General features: G+C 42.2%; 1 protein-coding gene across 1 annotated transcript in view; it reads right to left on the bottom strand.

Moving 5' to 3' along the window:
* Window positions 1-13,231, bottom strand: part of LOC311102932 (cadherin-7-like) — a gene marked incomplete at both ends in the record, with an annotated part of 130,456 nt that overhangs the window by 33,946 nt on the left and 83,279 nt on the right. Inside the window, one exon of the mRNA XM_084144424.1 lies at window positions 6,415-6,536. Within this exon, the coding sequence (XP_084000550.1) occupies window positions 6,415-6,536 (122 nt within the window). The remainder of the gene's footprint in view (window positions 1-6,414; window positions 6,537-13,231) is intronic.

The following is a 13,231-nucleotide window of genomic DNA, read 5'->3' as shown; positions in this document are numbered from 1 at the left end:
CTTCTTATTCAAATAGGGTTTTTATCAAATGTCAACTTTTCCCCCTTCTTTTTCTTTTCTTTTTTTTTGGGACATTTGCATAATGCCACAGGCAGTACACTCAATAAAATGATGGGTTAAAAACAACCCAATTTGGGTAAATATTGGACAGAACATACATTGGGTTATTTTGACCCAGCCAGTTGGGTCACAAACAACCCATTGTTTTCTTTAAATTGGGTTGTTGATGCTGGGTTATTGAGCTATGATTCAACAAGGTCAGATGAGAAGACTGGAGGCGTGGCTAAGTAGAGGTGTGGCTTTTCCAATAGTTATTTTTGGCAACCCGTAAGAGTAAATATCATTCCAGTTAACCTGTTCTGTTGTATTGTCAGCACATTTTAAGGTTGAGCATTGACACTTTTGTAGCTTTAAGTTTTACACAAGTGTGTGAGTTCCTTAAGTGCCTATGCATATCCCAATGTTACTACTTAGTTATAATATTGAAGTAACAATGTTGTAAGTTTTGTCCACCTGTGAGAGTAAATGTAATTCCTGTTCGTTATGTTTGTGTACTGCAAATATAAACTTAAGGTCAATATTTTTGCACATTACATATTTATATACAAAATTAATAACATTATGTACATACTTATAACAAATGGATACGCATATGCACTTGAGGAACTCAACTTGTGTACGCCTCATGTGTCAGTGCTCTACCTTAACATATGTGGACAATGCAACAGAACAGATTAATTGGAATGACATTTACTCTCACGGGTGGCCACAAACAACTATCCAAAAGCCACGGCCCTACTAAGCCATGCCTCTATTCTTCTGATCTGACCTTGTGAATCCTAGCTCAATAACCCAACGAAGTGGCCCAACTGGTTGGGTCAAAAATAGTCTTGCATTGCCATACCTCCAAAATCACATCGTTGTTACGCCTCCCTTGGAGGTCTGGAGAATTTTTGATTACAAAAACGGTTTGAATGGTCCGCTGCTAATTTTCAAGTAATCAAGTGTGGCCGTCAATCTGCGATTTATATTTATTGAAATTGGAAGTGGATTATGCTGGTAAAGTCAAATGTCACAACATGTTCTAAACTCCTCTGTTGACAGACTTTTTTCCATGTCTCTATTCGTACACATGGCTGCTGGCTGCACTTTGCTACACCTAAAATATCGTGAAAAATGCCCATTATTTAGTTTTTGTAAGGACCCAAAAAACAGGCAGTGGGAGATCCTATTCAATGAAGTAAACACATTTTTTTTTCAGCCCAGAAATAACACACCTGATTCAACTTAGCAAATGTAATGAGTTGATAATCAAGTGTGCTATTGCTGAGCTGGAATAAAATAAGTCTGCTCACCCAGTAGATCAGGGATCAGTGGAGCAACGTTGGCATGGAGTTTTTTTTCTTCTCACCTGAAATCATGCTTTAGTAATATTAGCCTACTTGTTACTACTCAATTATCTATTGTTGTTTCTTTCCATATGAGTTATTTGTACATTTTTAAATGATGAAGTGTTGATTCTTTGAAGTTAAGTTTTAATTGTTAAACTATTATTTAAAATGAACTAGTGTCAATGTGGATTAATCATCCATCACAATCCTGCAATAAAGAGGAGATGTGTTATATTCTCAAATGAACATTTCCTTTTTGTCTTGTTGTAAGCTCTCCAATCTGTTTTATTTGATTGTCACTGTCAGTCTATCAGCTACAGTATGTGTATCCATTTTGCAGCATATCACATGGCATGCAACACTAATGCAGCCATAGGCCTACAGTATGAAGGCATTCTTGGCCTTATGAGCCTCTGTCATCTGATGCTGGAATAGCTAAACTCACACATGTTGAGCTATATGTTCTCAATTTTAAAAAATGATACCAGTAGACAATCTACATGAGGCAAACCATATACAAGATTTTGTACACCTTTTAAGTGCTGACAAAATTGTTTAGTGTAAATCTAACCCTTGTAATTTAGGTACAATATGAAAATAAGGAGATGACAATTAGGCTACAGAAGGTGAGCACTACAGGTAACATTGGATGAGGTTTATTTTATTTCATTCAATCATTTTAGCAATATTGCTTGCAACATGATTGCTGTTGTTCCCATAGATAGACAGTACATGGTTGCTCTATGTATCACTGACCTTGGATAAGCTAGCGACTGGGCTAACATAGCTAACCTTTTAGGTCACTAATATGCTGTTTTTCTTAACATTTTGTTGGCTTTATAATCATGAGAGAAATTTCACTAGCGAGTAGCTAGCTAGTTAGCTATACCTAAGTAGCTTACAAGGTTAGCTGACTTTTCTAAAAACAAACCACATTGTGGCTAGCTACTTCTTGTCCCTCATGCTAGCCTTTACAGCCAAATATCACTTCAGAAATGTCAGAATTAAAAATATTGATATGGCCGGCATTGTAGACCATTTCTCCCCTCTTGCTGCAACTTTAGCTTATCTCTAAATAACAGAAAAATACTGTGAAAACCAGTGTGCTGCAAACATTCTAAAATGTTTTGTCACCCGTACTTGTTTTGTTGACAGGCGCTCCTACGGCATTAATCTGGTGAGCACCTTTGACGCTAGGCGTCACTGATTTACACCGGGTTTCCGACCCCTCTTTAGCTGATTTCTGCCATGGAACTTCCCCAGGTTTCCCGTTTTAGAGAAGCCTGATTCGTGACGAGGCTAGTTAAAAAAAATTACCCAATGTGTGTTCTGTCCACTATTTAGTCAGCGCTGAGTTGTTTCTAACCCAGCATTTTTCAGAGTGTAGACACTAAAAAAAACAAGATGGAGCTTTTGAACGAGTTCTGTCTAAAGAAAACATGTGTGGTACATATGTTTCAACGGGTCAACCATGACACATTGGCCTGGCCCTTTTACAGGAGTGAGGGAAGACATAATACAGTGGGGAAAAAAAGTATTTAGTCAGCCACCAATTGTGCAAGTTCCCCCACTTAAAAAGATGAGACAGGCCTGTAATTTTCATCATAGGTACACGTCAACTATGACAGACAAATTGAGAGAAAAAAAATCCAGAAAATCACATTGTAGGATTTTTTATGAATTTATTTGCAAATTATGGTGGAAAATAAGTATTTGGTCACCTACAAACAAGCAAGATTTCTGGCTCTCACAGACCTGTAACTTCTTCTTTAAGAGGCTCCTCTGTCCTCCACTCGTTACCTGTATTAATGGCACCTGTTTGAACTTGTTATCAGTATAAAAGACACCTGTCCACAACCTCAAACAGTCACACTCCAAACTCCACTATGGCCAAGACCAAAGAGCTGTCAAAGGACACCAGAAACAAAATTGTAGACCTGCACCAGGCTGGGAAGACTGAATCTGCAATAGGTAAGCAGCTTGGTTTGAAGAAATCAACTGTGGAAACAATTATTAGGAAATGGAAGACATACAAGACCACTGATAATCTCCCTCGATCTGGGGCTCCATGCAAGATCTCACCCTGTGGGGTCAAAATGATCACAAGAACGGTGAGCAAAAATCCCAGAACCACATGAGGGGACCTAGTGAATGACCTGCAGAGAGCTGGGACCAAAGTAACAAAGCCTACCATCAGTAACACACTACGCCACCAGGGACTCAAATCCTGCAGTGCCAGACGTGTCCCCCTGCTTAAGCCAGTACATGCCCAGGCCCGTCTGAAGTTTGCTAGAGTGCATTTGGATGATCCAGAAGAGGATTGGGAGAATGTCATATGGTCAGATGAAACCAAAATAGAAATTTTTGGTAAAAACTCAACTCGTCGTGTTTGGAGGACAAAGAATGCTGAGTTGCATCCAAAGAACACCATACCTACTGTGAAGCATGGGGGTGGAAACATCATGCTTTGGGGCTGTTTTTCTGCAAAGGGACCAGGACGACTGATCCGTGTAAAGGAAAGAATGAATGGGGCCATGTATCGTGAAATTTTGAGTGAAAACCTCCTTCCATCATCAAGGGCATTGAAGATGAAACGTGGCTGGGTCTTTCAGCATGACAATGATCCCAAACACACCGCCCGGGCAATGAAGGAGTGGCTTCGTAAGAAGCATTTCAAGGTCCTGGAGTGGCCTAGCCAGTCTCCAGATCTCAACCCCATAGAAAATCTTTGGAGGGAGTTGAATGTCTGTGTTGCCCAGCGACAGCCCCAAAACATCACTGCTCTAGAGGAGATCTGCATGGAGGAATGGGCCAAAATACCAGCAACCTTGTGTGAAAACCTTGTGAAGACTTACAGAAAACGTTTGACCTGTGTCATTGCCAACAAAGGGTATATAACAAAGTATTGAGAAACTTTTGTTATTGACCAAATACTTATTTTCCACCATAATTTGCAAATAAATTCATAAAAAATCCTACAATGTGATTATCTTGATTTTTCTTCTCATTTTGTCTGTCATAGTTGACGTGTACCTATGATGAAAATTACAGGCCTCTCTCATCTTTTTAAGTGGGATAACTATTGGTGGCTGACTAAATACTTTTTTCCCCCACTGTAAGTAGGCCATTGCTTTGACCAGACCTGGGTTCAAATAGTATTTACTTTAAAATCCTTTAAGTGTTTGATTGATCTTGCCTGGAGAGCCAGAGAGACTGGTGGTTTGAAGATTTGGGAGTATTCCATTAGTCAGATTTTGCCAGGCAAGCTCAATCAAGGATTTGAAAGAAAACGATTCAAGCACTGCTCATCTAGGATCAGTTTTGCCTTTTAGATCGTAATGAATAAGATTACACAGACAGGGGAGACATGATCCTAGATCAGCACTCCTACTCTGAGTCAGGCCCTGGAGGGTGATGGCACGTAAAGGCAAAGCAATTTCCTCATGTATCATGGTGTGACAAGGACAAATGCATGTGATGTTTAGGCTAGGTTAAAGTGCAGCAGAGAGCTTTTTATTAAAAGGGAAAAAGCAAAGTGTCTTAAAAATAATGCTTTTCAAAGGGCATGGACTGGAGATGGAATGCTCTACAATATAGTCCAACATCTCAACACAACAATGTAATATTTTCAAACACCTCAATCAAGAAAATTATAATTTCACTCCTAGGTAATGCCTCATTTGTGGAGTGAGATCATTAAATAAGTCAGAACAAGAAATGTCAACACAGTGAACATGACTGAACTGCCTGATTTCAGGTGAAACTCTTAATTGACAGAACAATCTACTTGATCAGAGATGGGCAACAGAAGTCTGTGGATCTGGTTAAGTTATTCATTCAGTTTTGCGTCAAAGGGACTACCAAACGACCAATATCAGAAATAGCCTTTAACGATCCCAAAGAGTTAACTGGCTCCCATGGCATAACAGATTTATACCATACTGTGGTCACAGGACGAATGTGTAGGCTACATAAAACTGCTTTCACTTTCCAAATGAAATCATTTTGCTATTCTTGTACATCCCCCTGTGATCAAGGGGAATGCAAATAACATATTTAAACAGGCCTAATAGCCCTTCCCAAATCAATGCATCATTTTGATCAATCGTACTTATTCAGTTCTACATGCTTGCCTTTTCCCCCCTCTGATTGTATTTTCCAAATGCCAGGAGTAGACAAATCGCCATCGCAGCAGTCATTTGGCGACAATGAGGCCAAATGCTAAACACAGAGAGAATGTATTGCACGGCTGAAGCGCCTGACACGCCTTTCTGAAACTAACTTCCAGCCTTCCCGTTTCATTTGCATAATGTTGTGATACATTTTCCGCTCCAGTGCCCGCCACACTGATCCTCTAATTATACACACACACACGCAGAAACACATGCACGCACACACACACACACACACACACACACACACACACACACACACACACACACACACACACACACACACACACACACACACACACACACACACACACACACACACACACACACACACACACACACACACACACACACACACACACACACACACACACACACACTGTGAATGAGGAATCAGACTCGGCCAGACACCCACTCCACCCCAGCATGAAATATTATGTTACTCTATGATATCATTGTAGAGCCACGGGCAAATTCAAACACTGTCATTAATTCAGCTGGCAGCAGCAGCAGAAATGACTGTAACATCGCTAATGAAGGATACAAACACCAACAATACCTGCAATTTGATCTAAAAGTGTCTCCCTGAAATTTCCTCAAGCTTTGAAAGAGGACACAGTCTGGGGCCGATTCAAGTTTTATTGGGAACATTGGTTTCCAAAGGCAGTAGGCTGCCAATGGGAATCAAACAGTGTGTGAAGAGCACACTAAATTATTAAATATCTGAAATGTTAAAAGTATATAAGCAATGGATAGTAAATATGAACTGAATCAAAAAGGTTGGTTGATGCAGTACCGTACCAATCATTTCCTTCCTCATCAGAAAATGTACAGTATCTTCAGTTTCTCACCTGTCCAGGAGCTGCATTCTCACACAGGAGGGTCTCATACTCAATGGCAAATACTGGAGAGTTGTCATTGATGTCCAGCACTGTAATGACTGCAAAACCTTTTCCAATCTGGGTTGGATCATCTGAAAGCGAGAGAGAGAGAGAGAGAGAGAGAGAGAGAGAGAGAGAGAGAGAGAGAGAGAGAGAGAGAGAGAGAGAGAGAGAGAGAGAGAGAGAGAGAGAGAGAGAACAAGTTCATATCATAGCTGATTCCAGCTAACTTTCAATACTTTACCCTGTCTTAACTTTGTCATCCTCATCCACTTTCCCTACTATCAAGCTTTCTCATGTCTTTTTAATGAATCACAAAGATGCGAGCAAAATGAGCTAATTCTAGTCAAATATACAAGGCTTTCTCTGTGAACTGGCATCCTTAGTTGCTCTGGTGAGGATCAGCCAACATGATCAGGCAGCTAATTATGATTGGAGTGGAGCAAGAACTGTGGTGGTAAAGGCTAGGGATGCAAACAAAATGGCATCCTACACCCTATATAGTGCACTATATAGAACCCAGCTCTACTAAAAGTAGTGAATAGGATGCCATTTCAGATGCAGGTGACTGTGTAGTTGTAGTACAGAGCATCTGGCGCCACAGGCTCCACCACTGGCTCCCCTCTCTGACACCAATGTGGCACTGAATATAAATGGCTGGCGTCTGAGAGCCTGGATGGACGATGATTTAGCCTGGCGTCGGCAGCCACACTGACAGGAGAGATGGCGCTCTGGCTGACATTCGGGAGCGGCTGATTTGACAGTAGTAAAAAGGACGCGTGGCACCCCGGGGCACAGATTTGTTGTCATTGACATGTTCCGAGCAGAGTCGGAGTGCAGATGAAATGTGAGCGCTGACCGACTCGGCTCAAATGAACAAGATCCCTTAGCCAGAAGAACTGCTCCTCTGCCCTCTTTTGTCACAAAAAGCCCATTTACTATAAATAGTGTAAAAAGGCGTCCTGGGCTCTGAGAGAGACTGCCTGGACGCCTGATTCTACAGCTCTCGCTTTCCACTGTGAAGATAATAGAAGTCTGGCCAACGACTCCTTAGTGAAGGGCTGTTATGACATTTAGCAAAGTTATTATTAAAGATGTTTACTCCCTATGTGTTACTATATCGAGACAAGAGGAATAAGTATTATTTGAGCATTCGCGTTAGGCCTATATTTGTTGTTGAATCACAAGGCATTTCCTTCAGTGATGGTGATTACCATGTTTGGTTTTGTGACTATTTGTGCAAAGAGGAGAAGACTGATTCGCATACCGCCCCAACAGACCCACAGATGGCGCAATCTCTATTGCACTCCATACTGCCCTTTCTCCCCTGGAAAAGAGGAACATTTATGTGAGAATAGTGTTAATTGAATACAGCTCAGCATTCAACACAGGTGGGGAGGGTAGGTAACAACACATCTGCCAAATTGACCATCAACACGAAGGCCCCTCAGGGGTGTGTGCTTACTCCCCTCCTGTACTCTGTGTTCACCCACGACTGCGTGGCCGCGCACGACTCTAACACCATCATTAAGTTTGCCGACGACATGACGGTAGTAGGCCTGATAACCGACGACGATGAGACAGCCTATAGGGAGGAGGTCAGAAACCTGGCAGTGGGGTGCTAGAACAACAACCTCTCCGTCAATGTCAGCAAGACAAAGGAGCTGATCGTGGACTACAGGAAACGGAGGGCCAATCACACCCCCATTCACATCGACGGGGCTGTAGCTGAGCGGGTCGAGAGCTTCAAGTTCTTCGGTGTCCACATCACTAAGGATCTATCACAGTTGTGAAGAGGGCACGACAACGCCTCTTCCCCCTCAGGAGGCTGAAAAGATTTGGCATGGGCCCCCCATGTTCTACAGCTGCACCATTGAGAGTATCTTGACTGGCTGCATCATGGCTTGGTATGGCAACTGCTTGGCATCCGACCGCAAGGCACTACAGAGGGTGGTGCGTACAGCCCAGTACATCACAGGGCCGAGCTCTCTGCCGTCCAAGACCTCTATACCAGGCGGTGTCAGAGGAATGCCCCAAAAATTGTGAACGACTCCAGCCACCAAAGTCATAGACTTTTCTCTCTGCTACTGCATGACAAGCGGTACCGACGCACCAAGTCTGGAACCAACAGGACCTTGAACAGCTTCTACCCCCAAGCCATAAGACTGCTAAATAGTTAGTTAAAAACTGTAGCTACCCAAATATCTACCCGGACTATCTGCATTGACCCTTTTCGCGCTAACTTTTTTGTCTCATCACATACGGTGCTGCTACTGTACTGCTTTCAGAAAGTATTCACTCCCCTTCACTTTTTCCACATTTGTTGTGTTACGAAGTGGGATTAAAATGTATTTAATTGTCATTTTTTGAAAAAAATAAAACATCATGAAAAATAAAACACTAATATATCTTGATTAGATAAGTACTCAACCCCCTGAGTCAATATATGTTAGAATCACCTTTGGCAGCGATTACAGCTTTGAGTCTTTCTGGGTAAGTCTCTAAGCACGTTCCACACCTGGATTGTGCAACATTTTCCCATTATTATTTTAAAAATTCTTCAAAAAGGTTGTTGATCATTGCTAGACCAACAGTTTCAGGTCTTGCCATAGATTTTCAAGCAGATTTAGTCAAAACTGTAACTCGGCCACTAAGGAACATCAAATCAACTTCTATTGATCGAGTACAGATATTTTGTAGATGTTATTACGGATGTAGCGAAATGCTTATGTTTCTAGTTCCAACAGTGCAGTAATACCTAAGAATACAAAACAATACATGCAAATCCAAAAAAGAAGGGAATTAAGAAATATATACTGTAAATATTAGAACGAGCAATGTCAGAGTCATGAACACAAATATACAGTGCATTCGGAAACTTTTCAGACCCCTTCACTTTTTCCACATTTTGTTACGTTACAGCCTTATTCTAAAATTGATTAAATTGTTTGTTTTTTCCCGCTCACCAATCTACACACAATACCCCATAATAACGAAACAAAAACAGGTTTTTAGAAATTGTTGCAAATGTATTGAAAGTAAAAAACTGAAATATCCATTTACATAAGTATTCAGACCCTTTACTCAGTACTTTGTTGAAGCACCTTTGGCAGCGATTACAGACTCGAGTCTTCTTGGGTATGACACTACAAGCTTGGCACACCTGTATTTTGGGAGTTTCTCCCATTCTTCTCTGCAGATCCTCTCAAGATCTGTCAGGTTTGATGGGGAGCATCGCTGCACAGCTATTTGCAGGTCTCTCCAGAGATGTTCGATCAGGTTCAAGTCCGAGCTCTGGCTGGGCCACTCAAGGACATTCAGAGACTTGTCACGAAGCCACTCCTGCATTGTCTTGGCGGTGTGCTTAGGGTTGTTGTCCTGTTGGAAGGTGAACCTTCGGCCCAGTCTGAGGTCCTGAGCGCTCTGGAGCAGGTTTTCATCAAGGATGTCTCTGTACTTTGCACCTTTCATCTTTCTCTCGATCCTGACTAGTGTCCCAGTCCCTGCCGCTGAAAAACATCCCCACAGCATGATGCTGCCACCACCATGCTTCACCGTAGGGATGGTGCCAGGTTTCCTCCAGACGTAACGCTTGGCATTCAGGCCAAAGAGTTCAATCTTGGTTTCATCAGACCAGAGAATCTTATTTCTCATGGTCTTAGAGAACTTTAGGTGCCTAATGGCAAACTCCAAGCAGGCTGTCATGTGCCTTTTACTGAGGAGTGGCTTCCGTCTGGCCACTGTACCATAAAGGCCTCATTGGTGGAGTGCTGCAGAGGAGACAGCGGAGTCACTCACCACCTTCCGGAGACATTTGTAAATGTTGTCCTTCTGGAAGTTTCACAAAAGAACTCTGGAGCTCTGTCAGAGTGAACATCAGGTTCTTGGTCACTTCCCTGACCAAGACACTTCTCCCCCGATTGCTCAATTTGGCTGGGCGGCCAGGTCTAGGCAGAGTCTTGATGGATCCAAACTTTTTCCATTTAGGAATGATGGAGGCCACTGTGTTCTTGGGGACCTTCAATGCTTCAGACATTTTTTGGTACCCTTCCCCAGATCTGTGCCTCGACACAATCCTGTCTCGGAGCTCTACGGACAATTACCTCGACCTCATGGCTTGGTTTTTGCTTTGACATGCAGTGTCAACTGTGGGACCTTATATAGACAGGTGTGTGCCTTTCCAAATCCTGTCCAATCAATTGAATTTACCACAGGTGGACTCCAATCAAGTTGTAGAAACATCAAGGACGGTCAGTGGAAACAGGATGCACCTGAGCTCGATTTTGAGTCTCATAGCAAAGGGTCTGAATACTTATGTAAATAAGGTATTTCTGTTTTTATTTTTAACACATTTGCAAAAATGTCCAAAAACCTGTTGTCGCTTTGTCATTACAGGGTATTATGTGTAGATTAATGAGGACATTTTTTTATTTAATCCATTTTAGAATAAGGCTGTAACGTAACAAAATGTGGAAAAAGGGAAGGGGTCTGAATACTTTCCTAATGCACTGTATACAGTACCAGTCAAAGGTTTGGACACACCTACTCATTCAAGGGTTTTTCTTAATTTTTACTATTTTCTACATTGTAGAATAATAGTGAAGACATCAAAACTATGAAATAATACATATGGAATAATGTAGTAACCAGAAAAGTGATTCTTCAAATAGCCACCCTTTGCCTTGATGACAGCTTTGCACACTCTTGGCATTCTCTCATCTGGTTCATCCTTGGGAAAATTTTCCAAACGCCTGAAGGTACCACGTTCATCTGTACAAACAATAGTACGCACGTATAAACACCATGGGACCACGCAGCCGTCATACCGCTCAGGAAGGAGACGTGTTCTGTCTCCTAGAGATGAACGTACTTTGATGCGAAAAGTGCAAATCAATCCCAGAACAACAGCAAAGGACCTTGTGAAGATGCTAGAGGAAACAGGTACAAAAGTATTTATATCCACAGTAACACGAGTCCGATATCGACATAACCTGAAAGGCCGCTCAGCAAGGAAGAAGCCAATGCTCCAAAACCGCCATAAAAAAGCCAGACTACGGTTTGCAACTGCACATGGGGACAAAGATCGTACTTTTTGGAGAAATGTCCTCTGGTCTGATGAACCAAAAATAGAACTGTTTGGCCTTAATGACCATCGTTATGTTTGGCCTTAAACACCATCCCAACCGTGAAGCACGGGGGTGGCAGCATCATGCTGTGGGGGTGCTTTGCTGCAGGAGGGACTGGTGCACTTCACAAAATAGATGGCATCATGAGGAAGGAAAATTATGAGGATATATTGAAGCAACATCTCAAGACATCAGTCAGGAAGTTAAAGCTTGGTCGCAAATGGGTCTTCCAAATGGACAATGACCCCAAGCATACTTCCAAAGTTGTGGCAAAATGGCTTAAGGACAATAAAGTCAAGGTATTCACCTAACTGTAAGTCGCTCTGGATAAGAGCGTCTGCTAAATGACTAAAATGTAAATGTATTGGAGTGGCCATCACAAAGCTCTGACCTCAATCCTATAGAAAATATTTGGGCATAACTGAAAAAGCTTGTGTGAGCAAGGAGGCCTACAAACCTGACTCAGTTACACCAGCTCTGTCAGGAGGAATGGGCCAAAATTCACCCAACTTATTGTGGGAAGTTTGGGGAAGGCTACCCGAAACGTTTCACCCAAGTTAAACAATTTAAAGGCAATGATACCAAATACTAATTGAGTGTATGTAAAATTCTGACCCACTGGGAATGTGATGAAAGAAATAAAAGCTGAAATAAATCATTCTCTCTACTATTATTCTGACATTTCACATTCCCAGTGGTGATCCTAACTGACCTAAGACAGGGAATTTTTTGTAGGATTAAATGTATTTTTCTAAGGTGTATGTAAACTTCTGACTTCAACTGTATATATATATATATATATATATATATATATATATATATATATATATATATATATATATGATGGTGTGTATAGACATTATGGACAGTATATGACTAGAAAATGTGTGTACAGCAGTAGTTATAAAGTATAAGATGAGCCTTGAATAGAATACAGTATATACATATAAAAGTGGGTCAAACAGTATGTAAACATTATTAAAGTGACCAGTGTTCAATGACTATGTACATATAGCAGCAGTCTCTAAGGTGCAGGGTTGAGTACCGGGTGTTAGCCGGCTAGTAACAGTGACTAAAGTTCAGGGCAGGGTACTGGGCAGAGACCAGCTAGTGGTGACTATTTAATAGTCTGATGGCCTGGAGATAGAAGCTGTTAATCGTCCCAGCTTTGATGCACCTGAACTATCTCCGCCCTCTTGATGGTAGCGGGGTGAACAGGCCGTGGCTCGGGTGGTTGAATTCCTTGATGATCTTCTTGGCCTTTGTCCTGGAGGGCAGGCAGTGTGCCCCCGGTGATGCGTTGGGCTGACCACACTACCCTCTGGAGAGCCCTGCGGTTGCGGACGGTGCAGTTCCCGCACCAGGCGGTGATACAGCCCGACAGGATGCTCTCAGTGGTGCATCTGTAGAAGTTTGTGAGGGTCTTAGGGGCCAAGCCAAATTTGTTCAGCCTCCTGAGGTTGAAAGGTGCTGTTTTGCCTTCTTAACCACACTGTCTGTGTGGATGGACCATTTCAGGTTGACAGTGATGTGCACGCTGAGGAACTTAAAGCTTTTCACATTCTCCACTGCGGTCCCGTCGATGTGGATGGGGGCATGCTCCCTCTGCTGTCTCCTGAAATCCACAATCAGCACTTTCGTTTTGTGGACGTTGAGGAAGA

The sequence above is a fragment of the Coregonus lavaretus genome (genome assembly GCF_964263955.1).
Source record: "Coregonus lavaretus genome assembly, chromosome: 2".
Lineage (NCBI taxonomy): Eukaryota > Metazoa > Chordata > Actinopteri > Salmoniformes > Salmonidae > Coregonus > Coregonus lavaretus.
This window is presented reverse-complemented; position numbering and strand designations above follow the sequence as displayed.